This window comes from Triturus cristatus, chromosome 8 (assembly GCF_964204655.1).
Source record: "Triturus cristatus chromosome 8, aTriCri1.1, whole genome shotgun sequence".
Classification (NCBI taxonomy): domain Eukaryota; kingdom Metazoa; phylum Chordata; class Amphibia; order Caudata; family Salamandridae; genus Triturus; species Triturus cristatus.
The window spans coordinates 385,861,870-385,878,286 of NC_140591.1; the positions used below are offsets into that span (position 1 = coordinate 385,861,870).

At 38.8% G+C, this 16,417-nt stretch overlaps 1 protein-coding gene across 18 annotated transcripts in view; it reads right to left on the reverse strand.

Moving 5' to 3' along the window:
- The window catches only part of POSTN (periostin), a 161,137-nt gene that overhangs the window by 64,658 nt on the left and 80,062 nt on the right, over positions 1–16,417 (reverse strand). For all 18 annotated transcript variants that reach the window (XM_085621745.1, XM_085621755.1, XM_085621752.1 and 15 more), the window contains exons 8-10: positions 7,760–7,972; positions 6,099–6,233; positions 3,988–4,136 (exon numbers count right to left, since the gene is read on the reverse strand). In XM_085621745.1, the coding sequence (XP_085477871.1) occupies positions 3,988–4,136; positions 6,099–6,233; positions 7,760–7,972 (497 nt within the window). The remainder of the gene's footprint in view (positions 1–3,987; positions 4,137–6,098; positions 6,234–7,759; positions 7,973–16,417) is intronic.

A 16,417-nucleotide genomic window follows, 5' to 3' on the forward strand; every position in this document is an offset into this window, starting at 1 on the left:
CACCTGGGATAGAAAATTAGGTTTGGGTGTTCAAACTTCTACTCACCGTCTTTGGTTGTGTATGGGTGCAAGCCTATTGCCCAGGATTGATTCTGTACTAGGAAATCAGTTCCAAAAGAAGGCAGGCGACTAATGTAGCATGCTATCCTTTTTAATTTTAAAGAGCTGTGTTTGAGGACCTTTAAGAATATGTTGTGGGTAATGATAGCTGTTAAGTATTCCATTTGAAGGAGGCCAGCAGAGTTAAATTTGTGAACCTTGTTAAAACACTGGCACATTTGTGAACAGTGAGTTCACATTGTTTTTGGATATGTGGAGTAAAGAAAGGTGAGTATAAAACAAAGGAGGGAGAGGGATGCAGTCGAAAAAGATTCAATCGAAAAGAAGGGGGAGAGATAGAGAAAGGAATAATTCAGGGCAAAAGAATTTCCTATTTGGAAAAAGACCCATCACTCACCAACCTGGTTGGTGACATGCTTCATCATCTGGGTCCCACCCTGACCGCCGAATGCCGTCAGGGTGTGCTCCGACACCTGGAATTCCAGCGGAGCGGGTTTTCGTGTGTGTAGGTGAGTGAAAACGGGAATGATGAAAAATAAAAGTGATATATTAAAAGTGTCAGCGGTGTGCTTCCTAATAATTTAATATGAAGCCACTTGGCACGATTAAAACCTGTAAATAGATATCGTAACTGGTATTAATGGCCAGTAATATCAGTGTTGGTATGTGTGTGTTGTCAACATGTTTCAACCTTTCTAGTAATTCTTAGGTTTTCGTCAGGACCAGAAATTTGAGGAACGGGGGGTCTGCACTCGCTAAGGTGCACCCACACCCTGAAACTCTGTGTACTACACCTTTATTAGAGAGTAGTTTGTTGTGCCTTCAAGCCGTTCTTGAAGGATGATTCGGATGTCAAAAAGGCTAAATATAAAGCCTCATGGTTCCCGTGGGGAGCGTGGGCTCTGAACCATTGGTTCTCTCACCGTTACGCCCGTTTACACACCTACTTCGGGGTCCCACAGTTACCGAATGCTGTATTCGGTAACTGTGGGACCCCGAAGTAGGTGTGTAAACGGGCGTACCGGTGAGAGAACCAATGGTTCAGAGCCCACGCTCCCCACGGGAACCATGAGGCTTTATATTTAGCCTTTTTAACATCCGAATCATCCTTCAAGAACAGCTTGAAGGCACAACAAACTACTCTCTAATAAAGGTGTAGTACACAGAGGTTCAGGGTGTGGGTGCACCTTAGCGAGTGCAGACCCCCCGTTCCTCAAATTCCTGGTCCTGACGAAAACCTGAGAAATACTAGAAAGGTTGAAACATGTTGACCACACACACATACCAACACTGATATCACTGGCCATTAATACCAGTTACGATATCTATTCACAGGTTTTAATCGTGCCAAGTGGCTTCATATTAAATTATTAGGAAGCACACCGCTGACCCTTTTAATATATCACTTTTATTTTTCATCATTCACGTTTTCACTCACCTACACACACGAAAACCCGCTCCGCTGGAATTCCAGGCGTCGAAGCACACCCTGACGGCATTCGGCGGTCAGGGTGGGACCCAGATGATGAAGCATGTCACCAACCAGGTTGGTGAGTGATGGGTCTTTTTCCAAATAGGAAATTCTTTTGCCCTGAATTATTCCTTTCTCTATCTCTCCCCCTTCTTTTCGATTGAATCTTTTTCGACTGCATCTCTCTCCCTCCTTTGTTTTATACTCATATCCAGACCGGGGGTTCGGGATCCTCATTACCCTCACTCTCTCTATTGTTTTTTTGTAGTAAAGAAAGGTGTCACGTTCAAGAATAGAGGACAAGATCATGGAAAGATGTCAATACTAATTGGAAGAAGAATGACTGTAAACCAGTCTGTTTGTGTCTATCATAAGGATATACAGTCAAGTAAATGCACTTCTTAAATTGTTAAACAGAGTATTAGCGACAGGGTTTATAGCTTTTTAGAGGTGATGGAAAAGGAATGGGTAAGCCAGGGAATTTGGTTTTAAAAGTAGTCCAGTTTTTGAAGAGCTCAAACATTGGTATGAGTTATTTCAGTCGGAAGCGGATTTGATGGACAATTTTGTGATGGTAGTACTGGTGCTAGCAATAAAGGTGGAGGTAAAGGTGACTGAGATTAAAGAAGGTGAGGAAAGACAAAATAATATTGTAGTTTTCTGCATTGAAGGGGCGTGCAATGGGTGTTGCTGAGAGCGTTCCCAGCAACATCCATGGCATTCTGACACTGCCCCAGATTTACGAGAAATTGTAAGCCTGAGGCAGTGCTAAAAACATACGCCTCCCCCGGTGAGGCGAATGGACGGCACAAAGAGGAGAAATATTTTTAATTCAGGCAGCGCAGCAGGATGGCCTGCGGCGCTGCCTTACAGCAAAACCTCATAAATGAGGCCCTTTGAGGGAAAGGCCCTGTCAGTGATGTGAGCAATGGCCGGACCTGAGAGCCCCAAAAGAGATATGACCAGTGACTCCTCGGTGATGCCATTTGAAAGGTTGGGACAGGGATAGAGAGGTGATATGGCATCCCAGAATAGGTCAGAGGTGCCTTGCTTCTAGAACCTTCCACCCCCCCTTCAAAGGTCTTGCTCAAGGAAAAGAGATCTTTTTGTTTGCTTTCCGCTGCACACTGGGACTTGAGGCAGCAGACATGGACATTTGGCCACCATTAAGCCTCCCAGCACCTCAGGAATTGCACATAGGAGTCAGGACACACTTCAAAAAGTGCTACCAGGCCTCTTGCTGCTTGTTATGTTAATGTAGCCACACAGGGGGTTAGTCAACTGGCCATTGGAGTTTTCTTCTTGGCACTGCGCACAAATGGGAGCAGGTCTATTCATTCAGGTCCCCTCACTGGTTTTAAACAGCAGGTGCAGCATTTTTTCTGTCCTTCTACAAGTCCAGAACATGTTCTGGTGTTCCGTGGGTATGGTGCCAGGTTTGTAGGTTTTATTACACTGTGGTTGGGGGTAATTCCTGAACACACCATAACCAATTGTGAACATTTCCAGGGGGTACCCCTATCCACTTTTACAGCACAACTGGTTATTTTGGGTCTAAAGAACAAAAGCTTCCTTTTCCTTAGGTTGCCCTTTGCACTAAACTGTAAATAGGTAAGCTTCACATTTATACATTTCAAGTTAATGAAGTTCCGGGAACCTACACAGCTGCCCCCCCCACCGGAGTCAATAGGGATCACCTGCTAATACCCAGCTCAACCTGGCAAAAGGCCTAGGAGCAGTTTTTACACCTCATTAATGTCAAACACTGACAGGGCAGCTGCTCGCAGGCTAATGCAAAGCAGCTTCAGGAGCTTCAGGCAGAGAAAAGATAACTTTCTAAAAGCTACTATTTCAAAATAGTTATTACAACTCTAACTTTACTGTTTGATGGGATTTTAATACATTTTAAAAACAGTGGTTGAATTACTTTTCTAGCTGGTTTCCAACCCAAGATAGCAGAATTAATATCTTAATCTGTACTCTAGTTTTCTCATACGACAAAGCCTTACACGGTAAAATCAGCTTTTGGGGTCTTGTCACTGCAGAGACATGGTAACATTGCCTTTCTACATGCCCTTCTTTAAATTCCTTGCACCCTACCTTGTGGGCTACAAAGCCTACATAGGGGTGACATATTAATATTTAAAATGAAGGCTTTTCTCTTTCAAAAGGGTTATTTTGACACATCAGTTTGCAGGTCTAAACTGTAGCGGTCAGACTGCATTGACTGGCCTGAAGCAATGTTTTGCTTGTCACCCTAGTGAAGGGCACAATAATTAATACAGTCTACAGGTTTTGGGGCTCAGAGCACATACACCTGACACTGGATGACTACACCCAAGTTTTCAGAGTCTAAAACCCAGCAATAAAATGCAGCAAAAAATGGGGGTTGCCGTGTAAAAAGGGGCTTTTTCACACAGACACTGTTTATTACAACTTTCAATATTATTACTTACTGTTCTATAAACAAAGACTCTGAGATATTTGCCTCCTATGGTTTCCAAACGTTGACCATTATAGAGTCCACTCAGAACAAATTTTGTTTTCAAAATGTGGTTTTGTAAAATTAATTTTAAGAGGCGCTGGTCCATTCTTAAGGTTTCATCTACAAACAAATGAAAATATTTTATTAGAATGCACACTGACAATCCAAACAAAAAATTCAGCAAAGTTAATTTATAATTACAAGACCATTATTTTACTCCAAATGTTACTTTATAGAATTCAAGAGAAAAGATATTAGTGCACAGTCATTGGAATGGTGTCCTCTGTTATCAAAGTAACACAATGTGGCTATCCACTTGTTATAAGAAATGCATATTTAAGTATATTTGAGATGATAGTTTTAAATCTTACTATTTCAATTAGGGAAGCACCTATTTTAAGTCAAGTCATAAAACTATCAGTTAAACAAGCGGCGGAGGTCGATGCCTGCTTCTGCCTATTGCAATAAGGAGGCTAAACTGCTTCTCAGGGGCATACCCAAAAAGAGTACTGTGTCAAACAGCATGTGCATACTTTCTGATGAGTGTGATGATTTCTGGTATAGTATCAGAAAGTGATATAAGTGGGTATGTTGAAGTTCCCCAGAGACTACTGTTCATTTGCATGGGAAGCTGGCTACTATAATACATTGCTACATAGGCAGGCAGAAAGCATGATATGTGATCTAAGCAAATTTATAGTAATTCCTGCCAGTTGATTATGTTTGGGTTCAGGGCCTGAGCATGAAAAAAAATACTCAGATGAAACTTTTGACTTAAAGACCTGAACTTGTTTCAGAATAATCTAGGTTCTCTTACTAGGCAACCCTAAATTCAGGGTGATCATATTCAGAACCCCTATTAGCATGACAATGTTAGAGGTCACTTTATATGGCAAAATGTTACTTCCACATGGACTCCACTGACGCTAGCACAGGATGCTGTTTCACAGGGCTTTGAACATCACTTGTCTAGATTATGACCATTTGTTGTGTGATGTAATTTGTGTTGGAGTAACTTCTACTGTAAATACTGAGGTAGGCATTACATTAAAATGGTCATAAGAGAGAAAATCGAGGAGAAAAATATTGTGTGACTAAAATGTTGTTGCAAAAATATCAAGGCAATAAATATCAAGAAAGTAGTGCAAGTAGGTAAGTTAACTCCACATCTATATACCTTGAAGATATATATATATTTATTGGTACATATGTGAGGAGTTAAGTATAGTAATATTTTGCTTACCTGTAGAAAATTAGCTTCTCGATAATTTTTAGCTCGATATTTCTGCAATTATATTTTTGCCACATAATACTTTCCTTTCAACATACTGATCAAACACCATTAAAATAAGCTAATTTGTGTTGCTCAGGCCACCAGTTTAAGAATTTAAGAACATAGACAGGGTAATTTGGTGGCCCAAAAAGAAAATGGTTGAGACTAGGATGTACCTCACATACAAAAGGCGCACAAGATGCCTGCTGGAGACTTGTTGACACTTGGTGAGACATTTTCTGCTTGAACAACACTTCTAAAGGTTACAAAATTAGGCGAAATCACACAAAGCAAAACGATGTGAAATTTCACTTTGTGTAATTAAAATTTCACCCAGTACTTGTTGGGAAACTTTGATTTAACTAATATTTAAATAGACAGCGACATCAAGTTGTGCCATGCTTTCCTGTTAAATTGTTTTACACCTGTAGGACATAGACATGAATATACTTATATTTCAATTACTAACGAATGGAAATACTATAAAGGGAACTTTACTTTTAAGGAATTAATGTACATTTCATGTTTCTCATTCATGCCAAATCAAGTGTAATATAAAGAAACATCTGGAAAAATGCATTTCCAAAAATGTCTACTAGGTTGAAAGTAAAGCTAGAGCATCTTTTCTCAGAGCATGGAGTGGAGAATATTTTTCACAAAACTAAAGTACAGTACCATATATTTATTGATATTTAATTACAAACCAGTGCTTTAGACTAGCTGTGAGTGAGAAAACCACCATGAGGGACCTTCATGAAGTTCTGTATAGTTTTGAAAAGGAATACTTGGAGGATGTCTCTAATACTTACCAGAGAAAGCCCCATTCAAGGGAGCGAGAAGGGTGTATTCGGCTTCTGGCCTGAAAGAAGCAGCCAGCCCAAGCTGGGCCACCAGATCTGTAAATGTGCTCTGGTCTTTTGAGGCAAGTTCAATCACTTGTTTGGCTAGGGTTAAGAAAAGATTGGTTTAGTTTCAAATGGAATGCACCACGTTGAACACATTTTTGTCTATTTGCGTATGATTGAAAATTACAAAACATAGGGTCTGCTTGGGCACTGAGCACATTGGGTTACAGTGGCAGATCACATAACAACACTTTGCACAGAGCAGATTTGCACAAGAACAACATGATGAAGCTTTGGTATTGAAGGATAACCTTTACCTGGTGCCGGGAAAGGCTGGCATAGCAAGTGCAGTGCATCTGACTCTGCATTGGTATACAAGAAGCTTTTTTGACTAGTAAATGTTGCAGATCTGGTACAAAGGTGAACAATAACAAAAATGACAGATAGACTTAGAAATGTAAGCATTCATATAAGACATATATGGAGTACAATTCACAAACCCTTGTCTGTGAGTAGTTGTGTACTACTAAAGAAGTGGGCGTGATTGCTCATGAATTTCCAGCACATGGTTTTTCGTGAAAAAGCTTTGTGATTTAGTAGCATGCCTCACTCACAGAACATTATGAATCAGCCCTGTATAAGACTGATATCAGTCATTTTTCCAGAAGTAGCTATGACTTACTTCAGTAATTGAAAGAGTAGTCCAGTAGTAAATTAGGAGTAAGCCACAGTTACTCACACAAATATGTTTATGTTTGAGTTCGAATTAAGATAACGGGGCCTATTCCCAAAGGTACATTTTGTTGTAAACGTGTTCAATACAATATTTATCCTACTTATGCCTTCCAGGGATTCCTAGCAGGCGTGAGCCCATTTACATATGTGGAGTTCAAGTGAGGAGTTCTCTGCATCCATAAATCTTACTCATGGGGTGTGAAAGTGGGCATTTCAAGGCGTGACTATCCTTGGAATGTTGTGAACACTCACAAACATGGACATTTGTTAGCATTCACAGACTCATCCCCTTCTCCTTACCACCCTGAAATTGTCATATTTTCCCTTCAGCCAAGGGTGGGTGGAAAGATGAAAGGGTTGCACCCAGATTTGGTGTAGGGGTAGGGGAATGGCTTTCGCCAAAAGGAAAAATGTTTTCCATACATAGAAAAATAATTAAATAATTATCTGCATTTGCACAGGGTATCATATTACTGCTGTGCGGATTTCTCCTCTGTGGACAGAGGGAAAAGGATCCAGCTGGGAATGTAGCATGACCTTCCCTGAAGTACTCATGAAGACTTGTGTCTGACACAGGTTTCCAGACATACATTTTGGATGGACTGTGAATTCTGGACAACAGGTAAAACATGTACACGCAGTATGGGGATTTCAAACAGTACTTTTCCTACCTTCATTGTGAATTGGGCCCAATTAATTCTCACAAATTACAGATATAACACATTTCAACCATGTATTCCCTAATCATAATCATTGGCCCTTTATCATTTGTTCTCTCAATTTTAGCTTATCCGGATGGTAGTTTAAACAGAACCATGACAAAAGTATATTAAGCTATCCAAAAATTCTCATGCGTGCCTTTAATGAAGCAATGAAAAGATGCAACTCACCAGAGTTTGGAATCAGCACCTGATCAACGAGATGGATAACACCATTGCTAGTAACAATATCCTTGCGTTTCACCATCTTTACTCCGTTAACTGTCATGCTGTCACCATCACAACCAATCTCTACGGTGCTTCCTTCCAATGTATCATAGACTGCCCCACCCATGATCGCTTCCGAACACTGGACAGTGTCAAGAATATGAAACTTAACAAGAGCTAAAGAGAAAAACAAACATAATCAAATTATCATTAGTTGGATCTAAGTGTACCACTTAGAAATGTATATAGAATATTTAAGAGCATTTTAAAAAAAAATTAAAAATAGTGTATTTCTTTTAAAATTCAAACGTTAAAACAAACTGCTAATTTCTCCCTTTTTTCTCAGATAATAAGAAAAAAGTCAAATCTCGGGTCAAAACAGCTACAATTTGATTCAATGTGATTTAAAAATTGAGCTATTATTCAAATGTCATATATGTCGTCAATATTTCGGTAATGTGCAGTAATGTGCAAGAAAATCCTCTAGACTTCACTCCCTACCCCCAAAAAGCGATGACATACAGGTTTTTCTTTCATCCAATAGTGCCTCACATTCTAGGACATGCTAAACAGTCTTTTGCTGTACACCACAAATTATTCAGTTTTTATGTTTACACTGGAGATTACACCGTAAACCTACTCAATCCATTAACAGTCGTGTTTTTAAACAAAAAAAATAAATGAGTGTCTAAGCTCCTGGTGTACTGATCATTTGCAATTTGGAGGACATTTCCTTTTATTTTAATGTCTTCCTCATATAACCATATAACCTTTGTTTGAGATGAATTTCAGTGAAGACAGTGATAAAGAATGGATAGATTGTACATAGATCATGACTACAGTATGAGTATGAGAGCAAAATATTACCAGCTGCTTTCCTAAGTTCACCAAAATATAGTCAGGATGTCTCAATTGATCTAATTTCAGCAGAACAGATATCCAGTTAAAGACAAATAACTTGAAGAGGGGTGGAATCAGTGGCGGCTGGCATCTACGGGAAGGGGGGCATGGCGCGCGAAAATAACATTTAAAAAAAGTTACATTACATCCTCCACTCCGGGAACTGGATGCTGGAACTCCCTTGACCAATCCTGGCGCTGCTCTAACCAGCATGAGAGCAGCGCCATAATTGGTGGCAGCAGCCTCATCCGGCTCTCCACAGTGCTCTGGAGGCCTGCACTTGCTCAAGCTGGGTTAGATATGTTTAAAGTGTGCATGTGTGGGAGGCTGTCACAAGACGGCCAGCCAAAAAGACATTCGCACGTTAGACAGTGTATAAACAGCCCACCATCCTCCCTGCTGATGTCACTCAGCAGGCCCCCCCTGTGCTGACGCTTTGTTTGGCACAGGGGATGAAAATTAAAATGGTAATGAACTGCCATTTTATTTTTCCTCGATTGGGCTTTACATTTAAGGGTAATTTAAGTGGGGCAACGGCCCTCGGGTCCAACGGAGGAGCCCCCCACTCCCGAGTGGAATTTAACATATTTGGAGCTTATCCTAAGAGTAGGCCTTTGATTTTGTCAGTCTTGAATGAAAAAGGGTATGATCCTGTTAAGGTGCACGGAGGAGGGATCGATATACTAAAATCAGAGTAAAAAGTCACCCAATTGCCATAAATCAAGTGTATATTAATAAGACACCAAAGGAACGGAAACATTGTGCATTCATAATTTATTGTGTGTTATTTCGGAAAGGAATTGGCTATAAAGTATTCCACGAACTGTAAATATGAATATACCTGAATGTATGACATACAAAAATAAGACACCAAATAAATCACACAGAAATCAAAGTCAGTACAAACATGAGGTCGCGGTGTACCATTAGTTAGCATAGAGAGTTGTTCAGTCCTTATTAGAGTTTTCCTTCTTTTCAATAAATGAAATCCCAGAGGGGAGTGTTAGCATTCTGGTGGTTCCCAAGTGAGTTCATATAAGTAATCTGCCATCACTTTACATATTGGAGCAATGTCCTGCATTGATCACACACTCCTCTTTCACATGGCACTTAATCATTTTAATGAGGTCGTCCTCAGGGCGTTATGTAATACATGAGCTGCCCTCTCCTTACAGCAGCCGCAATGAATGAGTATCTCTGGCTGTTATGCAGTGCTTCAGAGCTAAAGAAAGGACTGCATCACAATAAGAGGGTGAGCAGTCAAAATATCGATTTTTAAATATCGACCTACACTAATATCGAGTTTTTAATATCGTGGCTACAGAATATCGATGTCAAGAATATCGTTGACCAGAATATCGACCTTAAGGTAAGTAATATTGTTGTTTTTTTTATATCGAAGTAAGTAATATCGAAGTTAGTAATATCGAAGTAAGTAATATCGTTAGCAAAAATATTGTTATTAAAAATATAGATATTTATATTAGTGTTATGTATTTTAGTATGTATTTTATATGTATGTTTAAAAAAATGTTGTAATGTATTTTTATTATTTTTAAATATATGTATTAAATGTTTAGAAATTAGTGATTTTTTAAAGTAAAGTTTTAGTATCAGAGCAGGTTGTGGGTTTATAGGGGAATAGGGTGGGAAATAATTTAATTATAATTAATTAATTAATATGTTTTTATTTATTGTTATTGATTATTAATGTATCGATAATTAATTATTAATTGTTAATGAATTTGTATTAATTAATTAGATTAATGTAGCATTATATTAATTATAATTATTTTATTATTTTATTTATCTATTGTTATTCTTAATTAATTTATTGTTAAGTAATTATTAATTGGTAATTCATTTTGATTAATTGATCATTAAATTAATTTTCTTAATTTTTATGCGTAGCGGGTTGTGGGTTTATAGAGTAATAGGGTGGGAAGTAATTTAATTATAATGAATTAATTAATGTTTTTTTTATTTTTTGTTATCGATAATTAATTTATTGTTAAACAATTATTAATTGGTATTTCATTTTGTATTAATTGATTAACTTAGAATGATATTAACTATAATTAACTTAATATTTCTTAATTATTGTTATTGTTAATTAATGTATTGTTAATTTATTATTGATTGGTAATTAAATGTTATTAATTGATTAATTGACAATTAAATTATTTGTGTTTTTTATGTGTAGCGGGTTGTGTGTTTATGGGTGAATAGGGTGGGAAGTAATTTAATGTTATTTAAGTAAATATTAATTTAATTTTATTGGTACTTTTCATTAATTTTTTAGGTAATTAATTTTTAATTTGTTATTTATTTTACAAAAATGATTTTATTAATAAGTATGTTAATTCAACCCCTACGCTATCCTACATTTTCCACACTTTTACATTCACTGGAGTAAAAATATAAATTTTAACTTCTATGCTATCCAACACTTTCCCTAATGTTGCACTCACTGGAGTGGGAAATAGTAATTTTTACTCCTACGCTATCCAAAACTTTCCCAACTGCTGCACTCCCTGGAGTGGGAATAGTAATTTTAACCCCTTCGCTATCCAACACTTTCCCTACTGTTGCACTCACTGGAGTGGGAATAGTAATTTTAACCCTTACGCTATCCAACACTTTCCCTACTGTTGCACTCACTGGAGTGGGAATAGTAATTTGTACCTCTACGCTATCCAACACTTTACCTACTGTAGAACTCCTTGGAGTGGGAATAGTAATTTTAACCCCCACGCTATCAAACACTTTTCCTACTGTTGCACTCACTGGAGTGGGAATAGTAATTTTTACCCCTACGCTATCCAACACTTTCCCTACTGTTGCACTCCCGGAGTGGGAATAGTAATTTTAACCCCTACGCTATCCAACACTTTCCCTACTGTTGCACTCACTGGAGTGGGAATAGTCATTTTTACCCCTATGCTATCCAACACTTTCCCTATTGTTGCACTCACTGGAGTGGGGATAGTTATTTTTACCCCTAAGCTATCCATCACTTTCCCTACTGTTGCACTCAGTGGAGTGGGAATAGTACTTTTTACCCCTACGCTATCCAACACTTTCCCTACTGTTGCACTCTCTGGGGAGGGAATAGTAATTTTTACCCCTGTGCTATCCAACATTTTCCCTACTGTTGCACTCACTGGAGTGGGAATAGTAATTTGTACCTCTACGCTATCCAACACTTTACCTACTGTAGAACTCCTTGGAGTGGGAATAGTAATTTTAACCCCCACGCTGTCAAACACTTTTCCTACTGTTGCACTCACTGGAGTGGGAATAGTAATTTTTACCCCTACGCTATCCAACACTTTCCCTACTGTTGCACTCCCGGAGTGGGAATAGTAATTTTAACCCCTACGCTATCCAACACTTTCCCTACTGTTGCACTCACTGGAGTGGGAATAGTCATTTTTACCCCTATGCTATCCAACACTTTCCCTATTGTTGCACTCACTGGAGTGGGAATAGTACTTTTTACCCCTACGCTATCCAACACTTTCCCTACTGTTGCACTCTCTGGGGAGGGAATAGTAATTTTTACCCCTGTGCTATCCAACATTTTCCCTACTGTTGCACTGTTCCAAGTTTGAATAGTAATTTTATTACCTCTGCTATCTAATAATTTTTGTATTATTTTAGTTAATGGAGTATATAATTAATATTTTAAAGACTAACAATATTTTTAATTATTTTAATTAGTTATATATATTTAATTTTTATTTATATTATTGTTTCATGTGTATAGATGTATGTATAATGTACATGATATATTTTTTGTTTTAAAAGTTATTGAAATAATTATGTAAACATATTAGTAAGTATATATATTATATATTATATGTATATGTTTAATAAATTTTTACTTTATATATATTAATTATAATTTTTAAACTTTTTAATTTTTTTAACTATGTCTATTTTAATTATATGTATTATTTACTTTCTTTTACAGTATTTTTTTAAGTTGAATAAAAAACGATATTTTTAACAATGATATTTTTGACATTGATATTTTTTTTCAATATTTTTGTACTTACCATAATGTAGATAGGATGTCGATATTCTTGACTTCGATATTCTTGCTGCGATATTTTGTCAGGGATTCCAATAAGAGATAATTACTAGGTTGAGGCTCTGGATGGAACATCTGAATGGCACCGCAATACACCTTGAAGAACAGCAGGAAAGCTAAGACTTATGGCAACTTGTTCCTGCAGCTGTTGTAAGGAGAAGACAATGCAGCACACTGCAAGTCATGCATTGTCTACATTTCCAACAGCAATGCCATGAGGATGACCTCCTCAAAATCGAATTTCTCACAGAAAACACTAGACATGTAAAAAGGCCATGATGTTCTACATACTTTTGGGCTTTTGCATGAAAATTAGTATGCTCATGTTCATTCAATATAGCATTACTGCTCGCTGCACTAGGCACAGGATATGGCTAGTAGAGATGGAGCGGTGAGGATTAGGGACAGAAGGGCTACAATACTATTAGAACATTATGCCCACGGAGGGCAGAATGTTAAACAAGGAAAAGCAGACATGCAAGCATTGTAATGTTGGGGAGAACAGTCTATATCAGACATTATTGGTCTCTGCCGCTATTTTGTTTTCTGTGAAACGTCCAACATTCCTTTGTCCTAATATCACATACTCCTCGTTTGCAAAATGTTATATGCTAGGTGGAGAGAGACTAAATTTACACACAAGGTCTAGTACTTCTGTCACACTTAATTTAAGTAGGGTCTAATTTAATTTATAAGATATAAACATAGCCATTGGTCTTCTCTCCACATTACTTCTCTTCAAATGCTAGAAGGCATGGAAAACTTTTCTGACTGACATTCAACCCCAGACAATCTGGAGCCCTTGAGCACAGTAAGACATGGAAGGAAAGCCACGGTCTTGAAATCTGCTCTTGCAATTCATCTGTTCCTTGTGGCTGTATTTCCTAGTTGATTTCCAGACTTCCTGCACAGAAGGCTTATCTGGAATCCCTTGATGACTTCCTGATTTTCTGTTCTGTCTCGAAGCAACAGAAACATTCCCTCTCCTACAGTATGGTGCCCTGGGGGTTCCATTAAAGATGATGGCAGATGTTCACTTCAGCCTACAGTAAAATGGCTCCCAAAGGAATAAGAATTGTTTTCTATATTTTGGAAACCATGCTTTTTGACCCTTTTTAAAACTGACTGTACAGCTAACAATCCCTTGGCAATCAACCTACTGATGTCTTTCCCAGGCTATCTTCATAATGTATAAAGAATGGAAAAGGCCTAATTGCATCCATCAGTGTCCCTTACATAGCAGTGAAACTAACAAGTCGATTCCTCCTTCCAGAGAAGCATTTAAAAATAAATACAGATATCAAATAGATATAAACTGGAAAATACAGTCTATGAGTCTCATGTTTTTATTTTGAAAGCTAATTAAGGGCCGCATTACGAGTTTAGCAGTGTGGGAGCATGACTTCCCCACTCCCGCACCTCCAAATCCATGGTTGAACCGCCCACCAGATAAGGAGTTTTCTCCTGTCTGGAGGGTGTTTTTTTGGCGTTCCCACGGAGGTGCCTATGAAATAGAAACCGTAATGGGAACATCAAAATCAGTACCTGCACAGCATGGACTGCTGCACTCCATGCTGTGCAGGTCCTGGGACGCATACACACAGGAGAGCACACCTGTTCTCCCCCTGCATGCACCCCATGGCACAGAGGCACTTGTTACCTCATTGTCACAGTTTTCATGGTGGTTGCACAGCCATATAAACTGTGGTGATCAAACTCGTAATATGGTTGGTAGGGCCGCAGCAGCCCGGCCAAGTATATTGTGGTCTGAAGACCGCTGCTCCACCGCCAGGGATCTCTGATCCCTTACCTGGCAGTTGCAGTTGCAGTGGTGCCAGGACAACCCGACTGACCTGGTTGTAATAGGGTAGTCGGAAGACTGCCAATGTGGCGCCCCCATGAGTCTGGTGGTCCGTGGACTGCCAAACTCATAATGAGCATTTTTATAGGCAATGGGCCCTATTATGCATACTATGCTAGACACATGATATGTGCAAAAACCTGTTAATATTGATTTATATTGTGTTTAACACAATAGAGTGTAGTAGAGGATCACTGCTAAAATTCCAGCCACCACTCATGTAATTATACAGCAGCTTCACTGTGTGAAGGATGGTGTAAGACTCACACAGGCAAAGACCACCCTCCTCTACTCCTCTCGCCAAACATAGGTGCCATTCCTCAACACCTTTTTGCTTTTCTTGCAATTGTTTGGAGGTGCCTAGCTCCATGGTTCTGAAAGTGTGATGAAAGTGTGATTTATTAAATATAGTAAATTTTTGTGTTCGATTATTGCTATTTTCACAGCGATGCTGGTGGCAAGAAAACTTACTTCTCGAAAATAGTAGCTCTTTTAATTTCCTCTGTGTTTTTGCAGTATCATTCAGCACTCCCGCTTTCAAAGTAGCATCACCACTGAGATTCTGACCAATATGAGAGACGCTGCTGTGTGTCTACAAAGTGGGCGTACAATTGGCATGCCGAAGATGCGCCAAAGGAAAGCCTTTCTGCATCCACGCCCAGTACCAGGATCCCTGGCCATTTGTCATTAGTTATTAGCTCCCTTGCAGCGAGCGACCTATTCAGCTTCAATGCTTCATTCTCTCAGTCCCACAGGTAAGACGCATGTATATTCTCCTCATAAGCTGTCCAAGTTAATAGGCCTGTATCATGCCATTGTTGGGACTTCTCTATTTTTATTAAGCTGAGTAAGCTGAACAATGAGTTAGATGGCAACCATCAGAGTCACAGTGTGCCTTCTAACCCAGCCACCAATTTATTTCTTATTAATATAATATTCCTGTCTAGATATAGCTGTGATTTATGTCCATAAACCAGATGCCCTATTTTCAACTTAGGCATGGCATACCAAGGCATCTGATATCGCTGCTGCCATTCAAGCAGATTACTTGGACGTTGTTTTGCAATTATGTTTTATTGCAATTTAACTGCACTATCATTAATGAGCCATAACTTGCAGAGGGGTAACATGGGATTTTTTAATTCAAGCTAGTCCATACTTTATCACTCTCTGGAACACTACTTCAGTGTCCCCCTATCACTCTAAACCCACCTTTTGGAATGATTTGACAGACCTCATGTGCCCATATGTTCTTAAGTAGGCAAACTTCAGTATTCTCTGTAACATGAAGTATCACCGGGAGGATAAAAACATTCTGGCTTCACATTATCCATGCTCAAACTGACCCAAAGGGTCTCACTTACCACTCCTTCTGCCAGCTAAATCCTTGATTATTAGTTCTTTAATAATAACAATTTGTACATGCTTTTGTCACTTGTACTGCCTTGGCCAGACCATTTTGCAGTACCTTTTTTCAAAGACTGTAAAACTGCTTTTAATGCACCCGCTGTTTCACAGGCCTTCTCCAAATTCAATTCCCCATGCCTTAAGGAGACCCTCAGAGAAAACCCACTTTTGTCTACCAAGGATGAGTTCTCGGCAGTGGACAATTTTTATAGTTGAATCCACTATTAATTGCACGCTTTGGTTTCCTTTAAAGCTCACCCTCCTCACAGTCCTAATCTGCCCCTTGCTTTGATGACACCCCAAGGCCTACAAACTACAGTGTAAAGTGATGAAGGGCAAATGGAGAATCTAGGGGTCT